Consider the following 20,085-nt stretch of genomic DNA (forward strand, 5'->3'; position numbering starts at 1 on the left):
ACTATTTTGTATGTTATTTGCTGCAAATGAAATAAGACTTCAAACTTCCTTACACAGTAAAGTCAAGACAATGCAACAGTACGTCAGCTACGAACTGAAGAATCTTTTGTTATGTAATACTGCTCAGATTTTTTCACAGCCAGGATATTGAGAAAGTAATCAGTAATCCATCGCTAACGGAAGACAACATCACTATAGATCAACAACAGTGCACACTGCACACCAGTAAACGGAATATGTAGGCAATCAATAACGCACGTGCAACAATGCATCCCTCTGAACAAAAGATCATAAAGAGTAAAGGAACTCATTCCATAAAGCAACAAAACACAATGCAAGATTCACATCAGACTATAACCATCATCAAAGCACAACAAAACTATTTGTTCACATGGAGATACGAAAGCGACAACGCCTAATCCACGACGAAAGTGAGGAAGAAACTTTTCGCCGACCCGTACACTTTAATGCCCGAACGCTGATACTCGAGTTTCCATCCACGAAGAATCCGACGCGACTCCGCACTCAAAACGGGAATCACTTGATGCAACCCTGCCCCAAAATTCACCGAACGTTCCCTGCAAACAGTCAATAAGAAAGCGCATTCGCAACTAATTGCATTAGTAGAAATTACTTTACGTACTTTCGACCATCCCATCCAGCGAAATGATCGCGCCCCGACGCAAAACAATTGATCGCGTGGTCAGCTAAATAGCATTCAACATCACATGAGGACTGACCGCGGAGAATCCAAGGTTGCCCGCAGATTTCACAGTCATTGAACAAGTTCTAAATCAATTCGGGAAGGTTATGAATGAAAGCGACATCGCTCAAATAAAAATTACCTCCGCTGTCCCATGCTCGTCGCCCAAATGCTGGTTTAGACCGTTGACCGTATAAAAGTTGTCGCAATCTCCCCGGTTCTCCTTGCCGCGGTAGTTCCCGGGGAACTGATTGCGGGCCACTTTATAAAAGAACGGACAGCGATATCGCTTTTCTCCGGCGCTATAAACATTCAGTTAGTTTAACTGTAAATCCATTTTTTAAAAGATTTACATTTATGAAGGCCAAAACTTATCTAAGCACTTACTGATGGACTCGCCCTTCCTGCAGCTTAGAATAACGGCCGACGATTTTTATGGCCCGCTCAAATGGCGTCAGGCTTGCAGTGTCAACGTTGGGAATAAACATTGTTGTATTCCAACTGTTGGGATCGAGACGATAGCACAGATCATTCCCAGCCACTTTCACCACCCCTGGAAGCCCAGCAAGGCGAAAAAGGGGGCCGATGATGTTCATTTTTTCCGCTTCCAGCAATGATGCATACCAGCTAGACAGATACTCGTCATTGCTAAGCGACTTCGCTTCCGAGGCATTGATGCTGGGGTTCAATGCGAGTTCGCACACACTGGCGGGATTTCCATTATTGCGTGCCACAAACCTAAGCAAATAATATCACGCCACGAGATTTAAAAAAACAATAAATACAAGAAAACAAACTGCAGCGCTTTGAAAATCCTAAAATCTAAAGCGATACGCCTTCTAATTATTTGATATCACAGTGTCACAACTTTCAGAACAAAACATCTAACACATAAAAGCATTATAACATTTTGTGAAATGTTTTATGTTTATAACAGGAATAAATATACTGCAGAGTGCTAGTTCACTTACCAAGCGAATTCGCCTACTGCCGCAGGTCCCATGTTGCGGACGACCTTGTACCCGACTTCCTCAAACGCATCCGGTGGAATCAGATAACGCTCCAAATACCTAAACATACGATTATAGTCTGCAGCTGTTGTCAAGCGATATCGCTTTGTTGTCGTTAATTTTCGTGTTTACCCGTAAATATCCGACAGTACACGTAGCCCAAACAAATCGCTGCGGCTGATGGTCTTCTTCTGCTTGCTCCGGAAGGATGTTTCATCTCCCAGACATCCGTAAAAGAGCTTCGGACAAAATTGTTTCACGACACGAAGCGGACGGCAGATTGCTGTGAATGGTCGATAGTTCTGAGTTTCCGAGCGATGTCGCACTTCATCGGTTGTTAACACAGCACTGCCTGCAACTGAGAAGGGGTCGTCTTCAAACCAGTCACCTTCCATCCTAACCTGCAGTGAAGACGTTGAATATAAAACCAAAAATAAATTCTAGTTTCGAATGTTAAGAACACTAAAAATCAGAATATGGAATACAAGGAAATCAAAACCTAAAAAGTGAAAACTTTGACTACTCGGGTTTTTGGTGTTCTGAATTCTGATCGTCACGAGTTCCTGCGTGCCGGTGCCAACCGCTCTAGGTGCTGCAGGTAACCGCCTACAGAGAAATATCAGGCAAGCGCCTAGTTCTGGATTGTTGGCTCTAGTAACATCACAGCTGACACATGCGTAATCGATCGCGCAGCCGCTGAGTTGCTTGTATGTTGGCAGCGCCCAATTGTTTTCTTAATGGCACCGGAAATACAAATTTTCAAATCTGCCGTGGAAACCGGGCAAGCTTCAAACTGCATCAAAAGGAAGAACTTAGTTATAGCCTTATAGTTATAGTTATATTATAGCATATCGACCGTTAATCGGCGGTAGAAGTACTTACTGCATTTTACAAGCTTGCTCCCTAATACTTTGTATCTAATGCATCAACACAGCGGCAAATACAAATTTACGGGTCACACCAAACTTCATATTACGGCACTCCACGCCATACTAGTTAGTTCTACTACATGCATAATGCATTTAGCATGGCTGATGCATGCAAAACAGCGTATATGAAAAATATGCGTATATGAAAAACAGCGTATATGAATTCTAAGACATTAATTTTTCTCCTTTATATGTACTTAAATACTGAGACGAGTAAATTTGGCATTGTGGTAGACGTACCTGTAGTGGCAATCATTCATAGCGCCAACTTCGCAGTAAATACATTATATGTCAGATTTGCGTTAGAAATTACAGAATATACTTGTGCAGTGAGACGTTGTACTGCAGATACCAATTCAGCGCGGTACATAAGCGCTGCTGAGGAAATTAGGCACGATGAGGGCAATCCAAAAAAAGAGGTTGCATCTGCCTTCTCTACCCGTTTGTATCCATGTCCGCGATACTGGAAATCTGCACGTACTGCTAGGATAAAAAGTTAAAAATGACGCCCCTGACACAATTCCCACGCGTATTAGGTTTGGAATTCACATTCTAAATCCGCTGGTTTAAGCAATTAACTGCAGTGCATGAACATTGAGTGTACTGTCCCATCTCAAAATGCAGCGTTATAACCGTACATCCGTGCAAAACCGCTTGGCAGAATCTGAGCTGTTAGAACAGCCTGTAGAAAAGACGAGGTTGCTGAGCAATAAAATTAGTACGAGTACATACTCATTTTGTTAAATTTAAGCCGGCGCGCCGTATCAAGTGACATCTTTATTCGCTTCAAGGAATCCAGGGATACACATGCCGTAATTATGCCTGGCGCTTCATTATCAAATGGATTCAGTAAAACAAAGCGTGAGACCGAGTATGAAAGTTTTGCATGTTCTATATGCAAGTTTTGATGTAATTTGTACATAAATGTTTGGAAGTAAATACCCTATTCAGGTACTGACGCCGTACGAAGTTTGTAAAAGAAAAATAAGGGAAGTACTTATTAAAATGAATCTGTACAATGAGTGAGGCGTCGAATAACCGCGTAGTCCATATCTCTGCGTTAGCCGGTCGCATCCGTCTACCGCACCAACCGGCGCATGATAAGATATCGTTGTGATGCCGTTTGGTTCTCCCCGCCCGCGCCAACGGCTGCATCCGCCAATTCTGATACACCTTCGTACCACTGTGACACTTCCAGGATAATAAACAGGTACGTCCCCAAGATACCCAGCACCTGCCCAACATAGACATGATGTAGCGCTTGTCTAACGGTTCACGTACAGAAAAATGATAAGTGTGTTGTAGTCTTAATGTACGAATTGTAGAAACATACCACAAGTAAAACGTTCCGATCCAATGCAGTGATATTCCACAATGTTATTACTGGAGGGAAATCCTTGATTTGAGCGGCTCGCTTTGTCAGCTCGTGCTTAAACTTGTTCTCCAAGTCTTCATATCCGATGAACTGTATTATTTCTTTGACTATTCGCTCCGCCTGGATTGAACGAACATACACCACATTAAAACCATATTAAAAAGCAAGTACATAGTTACTTCTTTTATAAACGCCGAAATTTTGTAGCGGTTGCGAATAACTAGCAGTAAAAGTTAAAATTCTTCAATGATTAAAACTGTAGTTGTGTATCACTTTACCTGTTGCTTTAAGTAAGCCGACGCCGCAATCGGGCCGAACAAAACCAAAAGCAGCCACGTTAAATCAAAGACACACAGAATCGACGACAACTTGGACGAGTGCTTCAGCGTCTCATACGCCAACTTATCGGCAATCTTCGACCCATCAAACACGTGTGCACAGAGAAAGATCGTCACCGTCAGATCCAACGGCACCGTGACCAGCAGCAGCGGCGACAGGATCTTATCCAGCTTCTCCACGGCTTTCGATAGCGACAGATGCTCATTGAGAATCTGCCGGATCTGGTACTCTTTCGCCGCGCACGAATGCGTCTGGCGGAACATATTCTTCACCGTTTTACAGTACACCGAAAACTGCAGTCCCGTAATGGAAATCACCGTCATCACCAACGCGTAGAACACCAGCCGAATATGCATCGCGGTGATGCGCGTTACCAATAAGAAAAACGAGTACGCCGACTCTAGCAACGAGTGCGGGTACGCCAAAGCGTCCATTAACCAGAAACTGCTGCTGAAGATGAAGTATCCGAAAAAGAATGCGCTTAACACCGTTAACATCGAGGACACCGCGGTCTTGTAATTCCGCCAGGGTTGTTTGACGAATACATCGTTACATAATGTCGAAATCATGCAGATCACCGCGTCCAGTTTGCGGGTCTTCCAACAGCACAACGGTACCACGATGGCGACGGAGAACCGGAAGCACACCATGGTGACGAGACGCAGTTCCGCCGCCAGTCCCACCGGGTTGGGTTCGTCCACCTGGTGGATGCAGGTGACGATGAGACGCTCCAGAGCGGATGCCAGCATTAGGAGAAACAGGAGCACACACGGTATCCACGATACAATTCTTATAGTTTTCCCAAACTTGGTGTGGCTGGTTTGCCATGGATAAATGCCGGCTAAGGTCAGTAACGGGGAGAACCGCCGGAATTGCCGGTATAAAGTGGTGTTGGGGTTCGGGTCGGCGGTGGAGGAGCCGGTGTCGATGGCTTCGCAGTCGTTGCACTCCATTTTATGCACGTGTACTGCAACTACTGAAAAGTGCAAAGAGGACGCCGCATGTCTCGTGCAGGCGATATATTCCGCTAACGGTTATTGTGTACAGAGACAATGGAATATAAACGTCAGCACTGTTTGCTTTCCGTATTGATTATCTGGAACTTGCTGCGGTGTTTGAAACGTAGAGAGAAATCTTATCTGTATTGATCCAGCAAAGCAAACAAAATCCGAACGCTGAATGCGGTGGTTTCCGTTCCGTCCTTATCAGCATCCTGCACGGCGATAGCAGGACTCTGTATGATATCTCAACGTTGCTATTACGGATGCCTGCAAGGCTATAATCAGGTACATCATCCTGGATTGAGGAAAACTAAAGCTTTCTTCTTTCTAGCTTGTTAAAATACTTTATAGTAGAAAAAAACACCGCGAACGATTTTTACAAACACTTTTGACAGTTGAGTTGGATTCTTTAGAACGGAGAAGTAGAAGTTTGTTCTGGTACCGACTGCTTTCACATTCATAAACCGGCAGGTCCGAGTTTGTCAAGCTATGAGGCGCTTCAACTACAGTACCATAGTGCCAGTTGCCAAGATAAAATACACAGTGGTTTTAATCTATAAAGATAATCATTTTATGGGCACTGTTAGGGACTTCTGTTGAGAAACGTAATTTCCGACTGCTCTACTCCGCCAGCATTTTCGAAAACATCGCTCAGTTTCTTTAGCTTAACTGGTAGTGCAAATCCAGAATTTTCCATGGACCATAGTGTCAGCTACGGATGAAGCGCGATGAAAATTGCAGAGCTTCATTTGTAATGTGTAAACTTTTAATTTCTGTTTGGCCATGTCTTACTGACCACAGCAGATGAAAATGTTCAGACAGATATGCTACCATAGGTTTAGATAATTATAGTGATATACTAATACACTACTACCCTTCTACAAAAAATGAGAATTTTCTTGATTTGGAGCCGGCCTATGTGTCCTGATTAGTTAACCACAAACAAGCGTGAATAGTTTGTGGTAGCCGGCAAGGAATTGTATGTATTGCCCACTAACAAGTTTAAATTACTCGTATCAGAATGAAGAACGTAATCACTGAACGTTATTGTCAAATGTCAACAGCCGAAAGCAACAACAATTACCAGCTATTCTATCTAAAAAGCAGCCGCAACTTCATTAACAACTTAATTTTACACAGAACCACATAACATTAAAATGAGTAAATATTATTTTCATGCTACAGACAAACTCTGTCATAAATCTTGCTTCCTCTGACCGAGAAAACTTTTGCACGTCCTGTCATAATAACAAACACGCACAGAAACACGACAAACGTCCTGCACAGAAACACGACAAACGCTACACAATTATCTACGCCGGTACAATGCAATTATCTTCTTGTCGTACGGGTTATGAGATCTGTCTTTCTCATCAAAATCTGTATTATAGCCCCACCCAGTCCAGACACATAACCAAGGATTCCATCATTTTGCACCTTCCCCGTATTTTTCAACCGGTAACTCAACCCCGCAACGGAATTATCCACTGCACACACACCGGACACCGAGAAAAACGCCGGCAGCCACTTGAACCAGCCTCTCTCGTTCGCAGTCACCCGTCAAGCAGTCACACTCAACTGCCAACTGTTTGATTTCCCCATCAACACAGCACTGCGCGCTCTACATTGATTACTCTGTCATTTTCACATCTACACCAGCCACCATCTGGGCATCATTTAGAATATTATAACCAGCTGAATCAAGCCGTCGCTGTTTTTTTTACGGCGCCATTCCCGTCGGGTTTTTTGACATATTGCACCTCATAAATTATCCTAAAAGGACGGTATCGACAGAGCTTAAAATCGGGGCGCATTTGCGGCAAGCGTTCTAATCACATCGGATTACGCCGGATGTTGACAACCCAAGGAAATCTGACGCTGACAGTTACTCCAGTCGCGGAGCAAAGCAAACACAGGATCGGTTGGAGCGTGCGGCGTTTATTCAGTAAGTAACATAAATCCCGGAGTGTTTGGCGTGTCTTACATAATGCCTGTTTTCTATGCCGGCGTTTTTTCTTTCCTTCACGCTCCGCTCTTCTCAATCGACCTTGACATGTTAGTGTGTGAGAAATGCTGTTCGGTTCGTTGGTACACTTTTTCTACATCGTTTTAGCGCTCTGATTACAGCTGGTTATAAAAAAATCTGCGATTGTTAGCGCAGCGCCGGTTTGATAGGCTTTTAATCGCGTTTAAATTGCGCTTATTTATTGAATGGTTGATTCTGAGAAGATTCCGTGGCGGTGATATTCGGCGAAGTTGAAAAAGTTGTTGCGACAGCAGATTTTTATTTGGCCGGCTTACGACACTCGTTGGAGTAACAATCGAGATTTTTAGCAATCTGAATATTTTTATTTGGCTGGCATTATTAGTGGAAATACTGTCGCCGTTTAAACCGATTAACACTGTAATTTCAAGAAATTTTTCAAGCTGGAATATTTTAAGCTACATTTTATTGGTATTTAATAAAAAAGTATTTTATCGAAGTAGAAGAAATTTAACTTATTAATGTTTTAAATGATTCATATTTTGTTTGCATTATATCTTAAGAAATGTTTTCTAAAAAAAATTTGAAAGTATTTATTACTGTTTAAAAATCTGAAAGTATTTATTACTGTTCCTGTTTATAAATTATTCCATAGCTAATTTTAGCCTAGAATTAAATAACTGCCTAGAATTAATTTAAGGCATTACTTCTTAAACATATTTGAATTTTTAACAACTAATATATGCTTTTGAATTTAAAAGAATCGTCAAGGATAAATTCTCCGGGATATATAAGCCGGGATTTAAATTCGATCAATTTGGATATCGACCGTTGGGACAAATATTTACACAGCATTATGGATCTCTCGCCGGCCCTATCCGCGACCGTTATCCCGGAATCGCCCGCTGCCAAATTAGAGAAAGTGAAGGCGCGATTGGCCGCCGAGCGCGGCATCAACAAGTACCCGTCGGCGGCCGACACCGCCGCACTGCCGGCCGACATCTCTCCCCGGCCGGTGAAATCACGTAAACACCGTCAGCGGAAAGAGCTAATCCCGCCGGATGATGACCACCTGGGGAGCGATAGCGCCGGTTCCGAGGAAGACGGCGAACGGGATGATGCGCTAACGACGAACGGGCAGCGGGAGGCCAGCCCGTCGTTGCTGGGGCGAGTGATGGGGCAGACGGTGGGCGGGGTCAGTGCGGTGGTGGGAGATGTGGCGGCGGCGATCAGCGGCGCGGTGTTCTCGTCGGCGGTGGCCATGCTGGAGACATTCGGGGGTGCGTAAAAACTCAAAAAATTTGAAATATTTCGTTCTTATTACATAAGGTTTACTCAAGTTGCAAATAAACCGACAAAATTCTACCGAGAATATTTATCGGTTAAAAATTGAGTTTTAAGTGGAAAAAACGGTAATTTTGTTTAAATAGTAATTTAATTTCAAATTAAAAATTAGATATATAAAAGATTTTTTCGGTAAGCTTAAATTTTCATGTGTGAAATTCTGGCCGTATGTGTGCAGGCCTAGCTTGCAGTAGCCTCAGTACTACGAAATACGCATGTTCACCAAAAATCTTAATGTTTGTGCAATGCTAATTTTTGGAATAACAATAAGCCGAGGGATAAAATTTTACCGAGAAAATTTATCAATAAAGTGGGATTTTAGGGGAATAAGTTGTTGTACGAAGTGCTTGTTATGGATAAAGCAATAAGCGAAGAATTATTTCAGTATACGTATCATATTTATACGTAAACAGCAATTTAAGTTATTTTTTTTAACTTTATGCTGGGTTTGAAGGGAACTATATTTTCCGTAATCCAAACAGTTTTTTTTGCGTGATAAATCGTTGGAGATTTACGTACGATATTTCATGTGATGTCTTTCTGTCCCTGTAAAGGGAGCAACTTGGGAGCACTTCTCTAATGACCTCGTAAAGATTTTGACCCCGTTCAACATACATGCAGCAATCTTGTGTATTGAATTCTCCTTTTTTTCGTCTCATGATGTGCATGTTACTCCATCCTTCCCCGGTCAGCGCTAATCGATTAATCAATAAAACCCATTAAATGTTTGCGTGCTGCTTTATGCGTTATTTGCGCAAATTACCCGTGCACTAAGCAGTGTATGCACCATGCAGCAATTTACTTCTCCATTTACAAGTACAAATTGGATTCCTTATGTAATAATTCAGGTCGGATTACCGGTAACATAAATAACGGCTCTATTTATAGATTTTATTTAGTCTACATATAAAGTATGCAGAATCATATAATCTTTTAATGTGCTATGCATAAATAACAGCTGAAATTGGACGCTGTTAATAAATAATAGGTAAATTGGCAATCATTAAAGTAATCATTATAATCTAATCATTATAAAAAAAAATGATATGTAATCATTGTAAAAAAAGGAAATATATTATAAGAAGTGGTTGTAATTCTCATAAAAATTAAGAACGAAATTAAAAACAAAAAATCCGGGAATTTGTGTTTTAATAGCAGGATTAGCAGCTATAAATAATTAACAATTATAAATAATTTTTGCCTGAATTTAATTTATAGGCTATAAATTACGTAATTGATTTTAACTAAGTACTCAATCATTATAAAGAATAGATACTTACTTTTATTTATAAGCACTGGTCTTCATAAACATACAGATTTAAAAACAACAATTACCAGGAATTCGGGTGAATTTTCCAGACAGCATGTTTACATGCCGTAATTACGCTGCGATGATCATGAATCGCCCCGGAGCGCATCGATCAATCATCGCGGCAATCTGGCCGTCTATATATTCACTTGATAAAATGGCCGTATTATTGTTTATGGTTCAGCGGCAACGTGCGTCGCTGCCACCCGATCAGACTAATGGAATTTCTTCCAGCAATTTTTTATAAAGCGTAATCGGCCCAATTGTATTATCTTAGGCCCAGTGGAATCCTCCGATGACGAGACAGAGAAGATCCTCTCCAAACCCTCCATCCGCCGGCCAGACGAACCGCACCCGGCCGATGAAGCGGAAAGACGCGCTGATCCCGAACACGAGCGAGTGGCGGTTGAATGAGCGGCTGCAAAAAATGTCGGGTTTGCTGTGGTACTCAACATATATATTGGCCATCAACGCCGACGATGACCCTTGAGTTTTGTTCTTCAAAGGCCGCCTACGGAGAACACTCTATGTGAAGTGTTGGCAATGGGAATTCAGATTTAATGGGCTTTGAATTAAGTTTTATTTGAGTTTTGCGGATGTGTGCTGCTGAAACACGTTAAGTTATTAATGGTTATTGGCTTTTGTATTGGGCTGGATGTATTATCCATCGTAATTTATTTTCGGTATTAAGTAATATAACTAGGGTCGGTGCAATGTTCGTCATGGTGTGGCGATTCTGCTGACACTGATATGTCAATCAATGCGAGTAATAAACGATATCACACTAGGTTCTTTAGCGCTAGCCAAATCGCAATATTTACTTACACGAACCAGCATAAAAATCCACACTATAAGAAAAAAAGTGCTACGACGTTTAAGTAAGCATGAGCTTGTTGTACCTTATATTTTATCCTGCATTCATGGAGCTGGATCTTAAGCAGGGAATGTTCAAATCGATTTCGCAGAAAAATTACCGTACTTTTCACGCGTTATTGCAATCAGATGAGTGCAAGCGAGGACATTGAAAAGGTCAGTAAATAATGTACTTACTGTGTGCTCCATTACTGCTGGGGCTGATGCTCGCCGTAGTCCGTCCATTGCGTTGCGTCATATCCCGTGCCTGGTTCTCCATGATGCCTGCAGATCTGTAGACTGTTCCCAGCGATGAGTAATAATCCGCTGGCTTCTTTAACAAAAATGGATGTCTCTGGTATCCGCCATCAAGCTCCAGCCGAGAGCTTAACTTACGGGGGTGACGAAATCTATAAGAATAAGACATCAGATGAGCTGCGCTACAAATTACGGGACCTGAGAGCCACCCGGTACTAGAGAAGCGTCGCTGACCGGTGTCCGGTGATATGTATACAGTATTACAGAATCCGTGTGCTGCTACACGATATTATAGCAGATATACTCGTAATAACAGTTATGCAGTTTATATTCGCTAAACGGCAATGCCGTAGTTTGTTTTAACAAAATGCGTGTGAAGACATTTCAATGTTTACATTAATAATTAGTGATTCGGCAGTGAGTCTGTGACTGGAGGCTAAATCACCCACCAGACAACTGAAATTCTGCTGATTGTGATCCGTGCCATCGGGTGACTAACAAGCAGATTACGCCGTACAGAAGAATGAACAGCTGGAAGTCGTTAAGCAAACCACGGTTCATAACGCCGGCTTAGCTGAAAATATTGACAAACTGGAAAAAAGAACGACACCTTCCCCGCAAATTTTTTGCCGGCCTCAAGCGCTGGCTCTACAAAAAGATTTTTGCTTAAAAGCGAAGCAGCAAACTAGTAATCACCAACTTGCAACATTTAATAAGGCTTTATCAATTTTATAAGCGTATTGCACTACATCAACCAATATGGGTGTCTCCGGCAAGCCGTTGCTGTTGTCGCTTTTTCTGCTGCTGACAAAACAATCGGTTTTGACAACAAATCCCTGTTCGACTTCCAATCCGTTAGGAATCTTTTGCGGCAGCTTGACTATTCCCGACCAATTCAACGCCAGTCAGTTTCCCACGAATACTACCATGCTGAGCTTGGGCGATGACAAAGCCCCATCCTTCCTAAAGAATGCGCCTCCATTACCGGCGTGGCCCAATTTGCAATACGTCACTTTCAACCGCTTCGAATTCAACGACACTAACACCATAAAATCCTGGTTGTCCAATGTCAAGAAGACGGTAAGGAATTTGGAGTTTGTCGGCGGACGATTGCCCTCACTGGATTCGGGAATGTTTGACGGGTTCGACAACTTGGAAACCCTCCGTGTGGATAATGCCGGACTGCAGCGAATCCAACCGGGAGCGTTCAAGGGTACACCGGCGTTAACGGAGTTGCTGTTAAAAGGAAATCAACTGAAAGAGCTGGATTGGTCGGTTCTTCCGGAAAACGTTGGGGTAAGCTGGTTAAATGATCGTTAAGCCCAGTTATTCAGTGTCGGTCTGGGAATTTTGTAATGATACTCTATGTGAACGCCACGTCTGGCTAGCTGTAACTAATCAAGCTGTACGCACATTTTGCTCAAGGACGAGCTTCTGCTTTAATATAAATAATTCTATATTTGTTTATTAGTTGCTGAACGCCCCGATGAATTCCATCACCACCCTCAAAGTCTCATCACCTCCGAATCTGCCTAATCTTCATCACGCCAATCTGGGAGGCAACAACATCACCGCCATACCAGCTGAACTGATCACTTTCCTTCGCAACGGTGCCCGCTTTCAGTCAATTCAAGTGGATTTAGCAGGAAACCCACTGATACAAAACAGTGACCTTTGCACTACTACAAAGCTGCAACCACTTCTTCGTTTGGCTGACGAGAAAGTCCAGAAAGTGGATATTTTCTTGACTTGTGGGGACAATCAGCAGGCATTCTGTGAACCTAATAATGCGACATCAAAAGAGGCGTTCCAGTGCAAAGGATGCTGGAAAGCGCTGCCCTACGAAATGGTGGCGTCCGCGTATGATGTTTGCCAGCTGGGCAAACAGTCCTCCACGTTTTGAACTCGATATCTTAATTGGACCTTTACGTACTTAGCGTGCTACGTAAATGTAAACGGTCAGTCTTGTTGCCGAAAACTGTCATTTAAGTCGCCTGGTCGATGTAAGCAAAGGTGACGGCTTAAACTTTACCGCGAAATAAATTCAACACAGAAAAGTAATTTAGAAGAGGTTGTAATTATTGCATTAGTTTACGCTTAGTAATAACGGGGTCTCAAGTTTTCAACTAACCGTAAGTTAGAGTGCAAGCTACCACAAAAACGCCGCGGACGATCTGCTAGCAGGTTATTACTCAAAACTATCGGGCTCAAAGCAAGAGTGAAGTCGAAAACTAAATCAATCAAATCCAGTCCACAAAGACAAAGAGTGTATTACATTACAACGGTAATTTTTCTCAGTTCGCAGCGCTCCCTTCGATGGCAAGCGCACCCCGCCCATTGAGTCGCGCCATATCCAGTGCTAAGTTCTCCATGACGGCCAGCACACCGTCCAGGTTGCTGTAGACCATTCCTAGCGATATCAGCCCTGCAAAGACCTGACCAGCAATGGGCAATACTTTGCTGACTTCTCTAATGGGAATCAGGATCCCACGGGAAGCGGCTAGCGCGGCTAACTACCCCAGCCCCGTAATGCCGTTAACCGTTATTACCGAGGAGGGAAAGAACTCTTGGACCTTGGTGCGCAGTTGGAGCAGGCTGATGCCGGTACGTTGCGAGGTCACCTGCAGCGACGTATCATCCAGACCGAGAGCGGTCAAGAAACGGCTGATGGCTGCGGCGATGATTCCAGCATCGGTCGCGACGGAGGAAAAGGGCACTGGTACGGCATTGGCCGCAGCGGCAGCGAAGGCCAGCGGCAATACCTCTCTTCGAAGCACCTGTGCACAAGACACGAGTCATCGTATGATCGTACTATGTAGGCACTAGCAGTCTAATACTTTTCTTCGTCATCGCTGGCTTATTTTACAGCTTGAAAGAGGAATCTTAAGTTAACTGGTTAAATATCAATTAAAGATTGCAGCGCATTTATTAAGCAGATAGGACTCTATCAGTCCTGTTGTGGACCTTTCGGTTAAATTTACGATTTACTTTGCTGCGCGGTTTCTTAACCGCCTACGCAACTACTGTATGAATGCCTATTTTTAACTAGAACCATTGGTCTAGTTAGTTCTAGTTCTGTTCTATGTTCTACAGAGCTAGAAGAGATATTTTACTTGTTCTAGTTTTTGGAAATATGTGTCTAAGCGTTAAATGGCATTTGCTTGTACAAGTATGAAATAAATTTCCGCCACTAGAACAACTACATGGCATTCACGAAAACTGTAAAATAACTTACAGATTTTAAAAGTATAGGGGTCTGTTCAGCCTTCTATTTGAAGAATACAGTAAGACTACTATCGCATACACAAAACTCTCTAAATCAAGTTTTCGGTAACACCAAACGGCACAATCGACGTTCTTACAGATAAGGGCTCAATTTAAAGATAGCTTAAACGTCTCTAGGGTACAGATGTAACTACGCTACCCTGGTTCGTACAGCTGCCGGCGCGTGCACTCATTTCGGCATTGCTAATACATTCAGATGCATGGCGTACCTTGATCTTTTCTCTTATCATCTTCTCGCTAAGGTTATTTATGGCCAATGTCAAAGCGTCACGCTTTAAATCGGGAAAATCTTGAACTAACTTCACCGCCAGCTCATCAAAATCAAATTGACGTGGTCGTAGACTGTCGATAAGGAAAATGGGCGCCATTGCTGCGTTTTTCCTTAGATGGTCTTCGATGTCCGTGCGAATGGTCAGCAACAGCTGCTCCTCGTTATGCTCATCGGGATACGTAAATTTATCGTTAATCACATCCAGGAAGATTTTCGTCCGTACAAAGAAAAACTTTCGTTTGGATTTGAGAATTTCCAGACCCAACCACATGTCCATGCCGGTGAAGCGTACTGCCGATAGGATAAGAAAAAAGTCATACCGGCCAAACTCGACCAACTCCAGATAGCGGTCTTGCGGGAAGTTTTCAGTGCCGACACCCGGAAGGTCCCAGAATTGCAGTGCTTCGTTGCCTGGCTGCGGATACGCTGTGACCACTTTCGTGGTTTCCACGCAGCCGGTAGCAGCCCATCCCGGATCCTTGGATTTCAGACCGCGGATAGCGTTAATGAAGGTGGACTTACCGACACCCGAGTGGCCGATAACGGCGATATTGAGCGGAACGGCACGAAGAGCGTCTTGCTTCTCTTTATTGAAGTCCTGGATACCTTTAGCTCCATCCTTGGCGAAACGATCTCTTATTTCTTCTAAACTGACAAAATCGTAATTATTTAGAAAGTAGTCGTCATCCATGGCAGACCGGTACGTAAGGTGGAATCTTCACTGTGATACTAGATAAGAATAACTGTCGATGCCGGGAAAATGTTGGATCTTAACCATGCATGATGCATGTAAAGGTAAAGCAAGAAGACTGAGCGAGGCATTATATAAACGTAGTACCTGCGCTAAGTGTTCCGGCACTACGCCGGCAACATTACCGCAAAATGTAGGACATGGTAGGCGTGTTCTTTCGGCTACTGCTGTTGTTAGCACCAACCACTTGCGAACAAGTCACTGATGCAGCACCTGCACCTTCGTAAGTTTGCAGAGGTCAGAGATTAGATATCGCAAAGAGACTAAAGGTCAGTCACCAGCTTTCGCCTGTCATGCAGTCTTTCAACCTCCATTCGGTGCACCGAAGGATAGGCTTATCGAAGATAACAACTTATTGCATACTTATTACCACTCACTAAGTGGACGCCGAACTCCGATTAACGTTGGACCATTGATACAAGGTTTTTAATTGAGTCTAATAATTCAGCTGGATATGAGTGATAGAATTCCACATAGTTGTATTTGCAACAAAAAGGCTTTACAGTGCTTACACAAATACAGACAATGGAAGTCAGTGCAATTCGGGAAGGCAACTGCTTGTAATGTACATATATGCACTCGGCTATACAGCTCGTTATTTAAACTCTGCAATTAATCAACATAAAATCAAATAATTTTGTATGCACTACAATTTAAACTTGTCCCGGAACTATAGTTCACCCCATCTGTTGTCGTCCATCCGGAATTAATCCACGATCCGAGCTGCTTATCTTGACCTTGCAGCAAATACCGGTTATTTGTCGCCGGATCCACCTTCTTAAACAACCGGCACGCTTTCTCATACAGCTGCTGCATACAGTTCCCAATCGTCTGTAGCCGATTACTGGCCAGAACGATACCATCGCGCACCAACCCCAAAAACGCACAATCGCCTTGGGAATCTCCCGAGCCCCAGATGGGCGCTTGGCCGTTATGTCGCGGACGGATAATATTATTGGCGACCGTGGCTTTCCCCGGTCCCCACGTGATCGGATAGTCCCCGCCCACCAACCGTCCGGTGAATTTCCCGTTGTCCATCGTAAATCGCACTCCCAGGATGTTATCCTTCGGGACGTTGTACGTCAAGGAGTAGAAGGTAGCGGCCACGTCGACAAAGTACTGCGGCGATGCGGAGATGACGTAGACGCTGACGTTGCGTCCCTGTAACGCCCGCATACTGGCTTCCTGGCCGTTGAAGATACGCAGTCCCGTGGGATAGCTCCCTGTAATCCCATTGGTCGCTGTGAACGACACCGCACCAATGGCCGCGTTCAGGTTGTAGCGGATACTCAGCCGAATTAAATCCTTGATCTCGGCTTCGGTCATCCCGACTAACAACTGCGGGAGGATGGTTAACGCGAGAACCTGCGCACACGGTAGAAAATCATCCCCGCCGTTGGTATTCTCCATGGCAAAAACCAAGTTCCCGAATTTGGCGACAAAATCGTTGTACTCCGTGGTTTGCCGGATCGCCGCTAAGTTCATATTAGGTTGCAACGTGGAACACGGCGGTACAGTTGTGGATTGCAGGTTATACGTTGGAGCGATGTACGCGTGAAACAATTTTAAATAATCTTGAGATACATCTTGTATTAGGGACTGCAAAGTCTGTGTCTTCCCGATAACGGTATTGATGCCTTGCGGCATACATTGGTCACCGTTGCTCGCGTTGTATCCCAAGGCGAAGATGCCGGCAAACTGTTCCGGGAGGATACGGAAGTTGAGGTTCTGGACTTGATAGTAGATGGACGATTCGGAGATGTCCCCGTACATGCACGTGTTGTCCCAGTCGTATAACGCATACGCTTCCCCGGGCTGCCGGGTGTAGGGAAGGGAGTTAATGACGTAATTGATCGCGGCGATATTGTAGTCGGGCGATTCCGCGCCGTAAAACAGTGGCGGTTGTGGTAAAGATTTTCCGGCACTTTGAACACTGATAACGAAACACGCTAATGCTACTGCAACTAGTAAATTGTGCATCTTGCTAAATGTTATCACGACATACGATAGGAACTATGATTTCAGGCTACTTTAAGAAATGTTACTTGGATCGCAACTATGTAAAATGCACGCATATAACGCATGTGAAACTGCCGCTTGTATATGCTGTTAACATAATTGTTTATTTTATTGTTGGGAATTCAGCCATGACTAAACGAAGTCATTTTCATGAATAGTTCAAAGCTGAGGATTATGTACTCACGCCGACCGTATAGGCGCTTATTTTGTTGACTGATATACATAATTTGCTAATATGCTGATATGCTAATATAGGCCACCGCGCACAATCAAACTGAACAAGTTTCATTGAAACTGTATCCACTTCAGACGATACAACTGAATACACACCGAAGTTGCACATTCGTTTAGTACTGTGTGCGCGAACAGACAGTTCTCTTTTTACGAACAAAGGCTCTGTTAAGAACCTTTTCAAGTCGGATACCTTGGCCTTGCTACGTACAGTCTGTAACTGTGTGTTATTGTTTAAGATGTGAGAAACGTTTTTTTACGGTGTCGTGGCCATTTGTTATAAAAGTATCAACGTCGCGTTAGTGAGGTTCGCAGACGTTCATAGTACGTATTGTACGAGTAAAGGAGTGCATTCACCTTGCATTTTCGACCGTAACGTTTATGAAATGTTTAACGGATTCGGATATCCCTAAAGTGCTAAGCATCCCACTCAACCACATTAAACAAAGTTTGTATGCTGATAGGCAATGCACACACTAAAAACCAAACGGAAACAGTAAAACTGTACCTAAAAGCCCGAAACCGAAACTTTTAGCAAATTAATAGGGAAAAATTAATTTTGAGTTGTCAAACAAAGGGTCAGTTGATGAATATGAGGGCATGCATAACGGTCGCGTGTTTTGCTGTTGAACTTTGAAGACTGCTGTAATTAATGGCAAATGTTTGTGGTTTTCGTGGCTAGACGCTGATTAGGCATGCATTAGTCTATTACTATCGGGATAACATTACGGACAGTTGGTCACGAATCAAGTAGGCATAATTTGGTACTATAGCAGGCAGCTGCGTTGTTTTGCGTACATTGTAGAACGGGGTGCAGTGCGGTCGTAAGACGTAAATGTGTTTTTAGAACGGAAGAGAGGGCTTGTACTAGTTCTTTTTTGCAGCTTTTCAGCTCAGGGGTGATGCGGTAGAAGATTTGGGTACGGGCGCGTCTCACTTCAAACAATAACTGGGATGGCTTTTTCGAGACTACTACTAAGACTTGTAGAAAACCAATGTGGCGAAGCGGTTTTAGTGGAAATATTAGCAAGCCTGGGTCATTAATTTCTGGTAGTAAATAGATATTAACCGCGAGGTTGGCGCGTAGAAAGCAACACTACACAGACACTACAGTAGTTATCGCAATGTTAAATTTAATTCTACGATGAATTATTATGATAAATAAATTCGATTAATACGTTCTTCGATTTTACGATGAACATGCCTCATACGATGTTAATATTTGACGGGTATCAGCCATGCCAAACGCATAACGCGTAACGAGTGAGACGTGGCGAGCCGTGGCATCACGCTAAGGGTAACGCGTACGGTAACCCATGGAACTGTATTTCTCGCTGTCCTTTTACTCAAGAAGTAAATCCCCGAGCTTATGGGTGGATATTAACCCTAAAAAATGCTCTCCGCTTATTTATGAAGCGCCGATTACCAGTAGCACGCAACATGGTAAAGCCGACAAAATTAATATCTCTTTCGCTTCAACACTGATACACAATACTGACGATACTGATACTAGTACTCAATACACAGTCAACGGATAAAGTTCCGCACCTACATGAATTCCCCGGTGTAATCACCAGTCCACAATGATCAGGACGAGAAGGTACTTGTACTTACCGGTTAGCCGCGCTGGCGGCGTATTCATTTTTCCCAGATACGTTAAACACCATGCTCCAGGTGCAAAGATCCGAGCATGTACAACGACTGTGGAAAATCCTACCGCCTTTGCCCTTATTGTCCAGATGGATTTCGTTTCCTTGTCGCACTTAACCAGGAGAATTTGATGCTGTTTGTCCGTTTCGGTTTTTGTTCGCATTTTCGACCAAGAGATAATAACAGTAGTAAAAGTTTGTTGTTCTTGCAACGGTGCGGGTGCTCAAGTCTCTATGTAAACTTCAGGCAACGGGTGAGCAAACATACAGAGTGTTGCCCTGTTGAATAAATTCATCCTCATGTGGCATTTCCCTTTCTCTTGCAAACAGGAAGCGGAAGCACTGTAGTTGTACGGGTACTAGAGTTAGCTGGTACAACTCGTACTTTTTGTCAACGCTACTGCCAGGTGCTTAAATATTTGCTTTGTGCTTTTCTAAATCGTTTGGCTTGCTACCGGCACAAAAGAGCCACGGTAAGAGATCGGCGTTATAGCTTCTCGACGGAAAAAAAGCTTGTCGGCAAGTAACGTAATCAGTGTCGGTATTTATAAGCATTGTATGATAGTTATAAAATTGAAACTAAATAATTTTCTCCTCAACACCGAACAACATACTTTGTAGAACGATCGTATTCAACGCCTCGGTTTCCTATATTTAAGAGATGGAGACACTAGGACACGACTGGTTATCTCAGATAACGACTCGTATCTTAGCGTCTCCGTCGTGATCATCTGCTTAGCGGCTCTCATGCTGATTATACACGAAGTTTACTCGT

General features: G+C 43.3%; 5 protein-coding genes and 1 long non-coding RNA gene across 11 annotated transcripts; 2 read left to right on the forward strand and 4 right to left on the reverse strand.

Annotated features, from left to right (window-relative positions):
- Positions 1–117: 117 nt before the first annotated feature.
- On the reverse strand, positions 118–3,271 carry LOC129583139 (uncharacterized). 5 transcript variants are annotated; one of them, XM_055474855.1, is made up of 8 exons: positions 2,883–3,271; positions 2,324–2,506; positions 1,846–2,114; positions 1,675–1,773; positions 1,091–1,441; positions 846–1,005; positions 644–789; positions 118–578 (listed from the first exon to the last, which is right to left on the reverse strand). In XM_055474855.1, exons 3-8 carry the CDS (start codon positions 2,106–2,108, stop codon positions 416–418), a joined length of 1,182 nt encoding a protein of 393 aa, XP_055330830.1. In that variant the 5' UTR covers positions 2,109–2,114; positions 2,324–2,506; positions 2,883–3,271; the 3' UTR covers positions 118–415. The 5 variants fall into 5 exon arrangements, with proteins under 5 accessions (XP_055330830.1, XP_055330829.1, XP_055330828.1 ...); XM_055474854.1 differs by having other exon boundaries at positions 2,237–2,506; XM_055474853.1 differs by lacking the exon at positions 2,324–2,506 and having other exon boundaries at positions 2,965–3,271.
- Positions 3,272–3,418: 147 nt separating this feature from the next.
- LOC129583137 (uncharacterized) lies at positions 3,419–5,436 on the reverse strand. The gene is made up of 3 exons (XM_055474851.1): positions 4,296–5,436; positions 3,976–4,137; positions 3,419–3,876 (listed from the first exon to the last, which is right to left on the reverse strand). Exons 1-3 carry the CDS (start codon positions 5,307–5,309, stop codon positions 3,721–3,723), a joined length of 1,332 nt encoding a protein of 443 aa, XP_055330826.1. The 5' UTR covers positions 5,310–5,436; the 3' UTR covers positions 3,419–3,720.
- Positions 3,682–10,763, forward strand: LOC129583143 (uncharacterized). 2 transcript variants are annotated; one of them, XM_055474861.1, is made up of 4 exons: positions 3,682–3,852; positions 6,749–7,302; positions 8,103–8,621; positions 10,272–10,763. In XM_055474861.1, the coding sequence occupies exons 2-4, from the start codon at positions 7,209–7,211 to the stop codon at positions 10,406–10,408; spliced, it is 750 nt and encodes a 249-aa protein (XP_055330836.1). In that variant the 5' UTR covers positions 3,682–3,852; positions 6,749–7,208; the 3' UTR covers positions 10,409–10,763. The 2 variants fall into 2 exon arrangements, with proteins under 2 accessions (XP_055330836.1, XP_055330837.1); XM_055474862.1 differs by lacking the exons at positions 3,682–3,852; positions 6,749–7,302 and adding an exon at positions 7,328–7,761.
- On the reverse strand, positions 9,957–11,461 carry LOC129583144 (uncharacterized). The gene is made up of 3 exons (XR_008689730.1): positions 11,339–11,461; positions 11,045–11,256; positions 9,957–10,412 (listed from the first exon to the last, which is right to left on the reverse strand). It is a non-coding gene; the product is annotated as an uncharacterized LOC129583144 (long non-coding RNA).
- Positions 11,462–11,527: 66 nt separating this feature from the next.
- Positions 11,528–13,151, forward strand: LOC129583142 (leucine-rich repeat-containing protein 15-like). The gene is made up of 2 exons (XM_055474860.1): positions 11,528–12,400; positions 12,576–13,151. The coding sequence occupies exons 1-2, from the start codon at positions 11,864–11,866 to the stop codon at positions 13,005–13,007; spliced, it is 969 nt and encodes a 322-aa protein (XP_055330835.1). The 5' UTR covers positions 11,528–11,863; the 3' UTR covers positions 13,008–13,151.
- Positions 12,612–15,499, reverse strand: LOC129583141 (interferon-inducible GTPase 5-like). Its single transcript, XM_055474859.1, has 2 exons — positions 14,599–15,499; positions 12,612–13,881 (listed from the first exon to the last, which is right to left on the reverse strand). The coding sequence occupies exons 1-2, from the start codon at positions 15,349–15,351 to the stop codon at positions 13,618–13,620; spliced, it is 1,017 nt and encodes a 338-aa protein (XP_055330834.1). The 5' UTR covers positions 15,352–15,499; the 3' UTR covers positions 12,612–13,617.
- Between the last annotated feature and the right edge of the window lie 4,586 nt (positions 15,500–20,085).

The sequence above is a fragment of the Paramacrobiotus metropolitanus genome, unplaced genomic scaffold, assembly GCF_019649055.1.
Source record: "Paramacrobiotus metropolitanus isolate TYO unplaced genomic scaffold, Prichtersi_v1.0 Parri_scaffold0000009, whole genome shotgun sequence".
NCBI lineage: Eukaryota > Metazoa > Tardigrada > Eutardigrada > Parachela > Macrobiotidae > Paramacrobiotus > Paramacrobiotus metropolitanus.

Coding starts and splice junctions, on each gene's coding strand:
- LOC129583139 (XM_055474853.1), bottom strand. CDS start 3,012: ATGTACCGCGCTGAATTGGTATCTGCAGTACAACGTCTCACTGCACAA. Junction 1,442..1,674: donor GCAGTAGGCGAATTCGCTTG/GTAAGTGAACTA, acceptor TTATTTGCTTAG/GTTTGTGGCACGCAATAATG. Junction 1,006..1,090: donor CAGGAAGGGCGAGTCCATCA/GTAAGTGCTTAG, acceptor GAATGTTTATAG/CGCCGGAGAAAAGCGATATC.
- LOC129583137 (XM_055474851.1), bottom strand. CDS start 5,309: ATGGAGTGCAACGACTGCGAAGCCATCGACACCGGCTCCTCCACCGCC. Junction 4,138..4,295: donor CGGCTTACTTAAAGCAACAG/GTAAAGTGATAC, acceptor CGTTCAATCCAG/GCGGAGCGAATAGTCAAAGA. Junction 3,877..3,975: donor ATCGGAACGTTTTACTTGTG/GTATGTTTCTAC, acceptor TATGTTGGGCAG/GTGCTGGGTATCTTGGGGAC.
- LOC129583143 (XM_055474861.1), top strand. CDS start 7,209: ATGTTGACAACCCAAGGAAATCTGACGCTGACAGTTACTCCAGTCGCG. Junction 7,303..8,102: donor GAGCGTGCGGCGTTTATTCA/GTAAGTAACATA, acceptor TGAATTTAAAAG/AATCGTCAAGGATAAATTCT. Junction 8,622..10,271: donor CATGCTGGAGACATTCGGGG/GTGCGTAAAAAC, acceptor GTATTATCTTAG/GCCCAGTGGAATCCTCCGAT.
- LOC129583142 (XM_055474860.1), top strand. CDS start 11,864: ATGGGTGTCTCCGGCAAGCCGTTGCTGTTGTCGCTTTTTCTGCTGCTG. Junction 12,401..12,575: donor TTCTTCCGGAAAACGTTGGG/GTAAGCTGGTTA, acceptor TTTGTTTATTAG/TTGCTGAACGCCCCGATGAA.
- LOC129583141 (XM_055474859.1), bottom strand. CDS start 15,351: ATGGATGACGACTACTTTCTAAATAATTACGATTTTGTCAGTTTAGAA. Junction 13,882..14,598: donor TGATAAGAGAAAAGATCAAG/GTACGCCATGCA, acceptor TCTTGTGCACAG/GTGCTTCGAAGAGAGGTATT.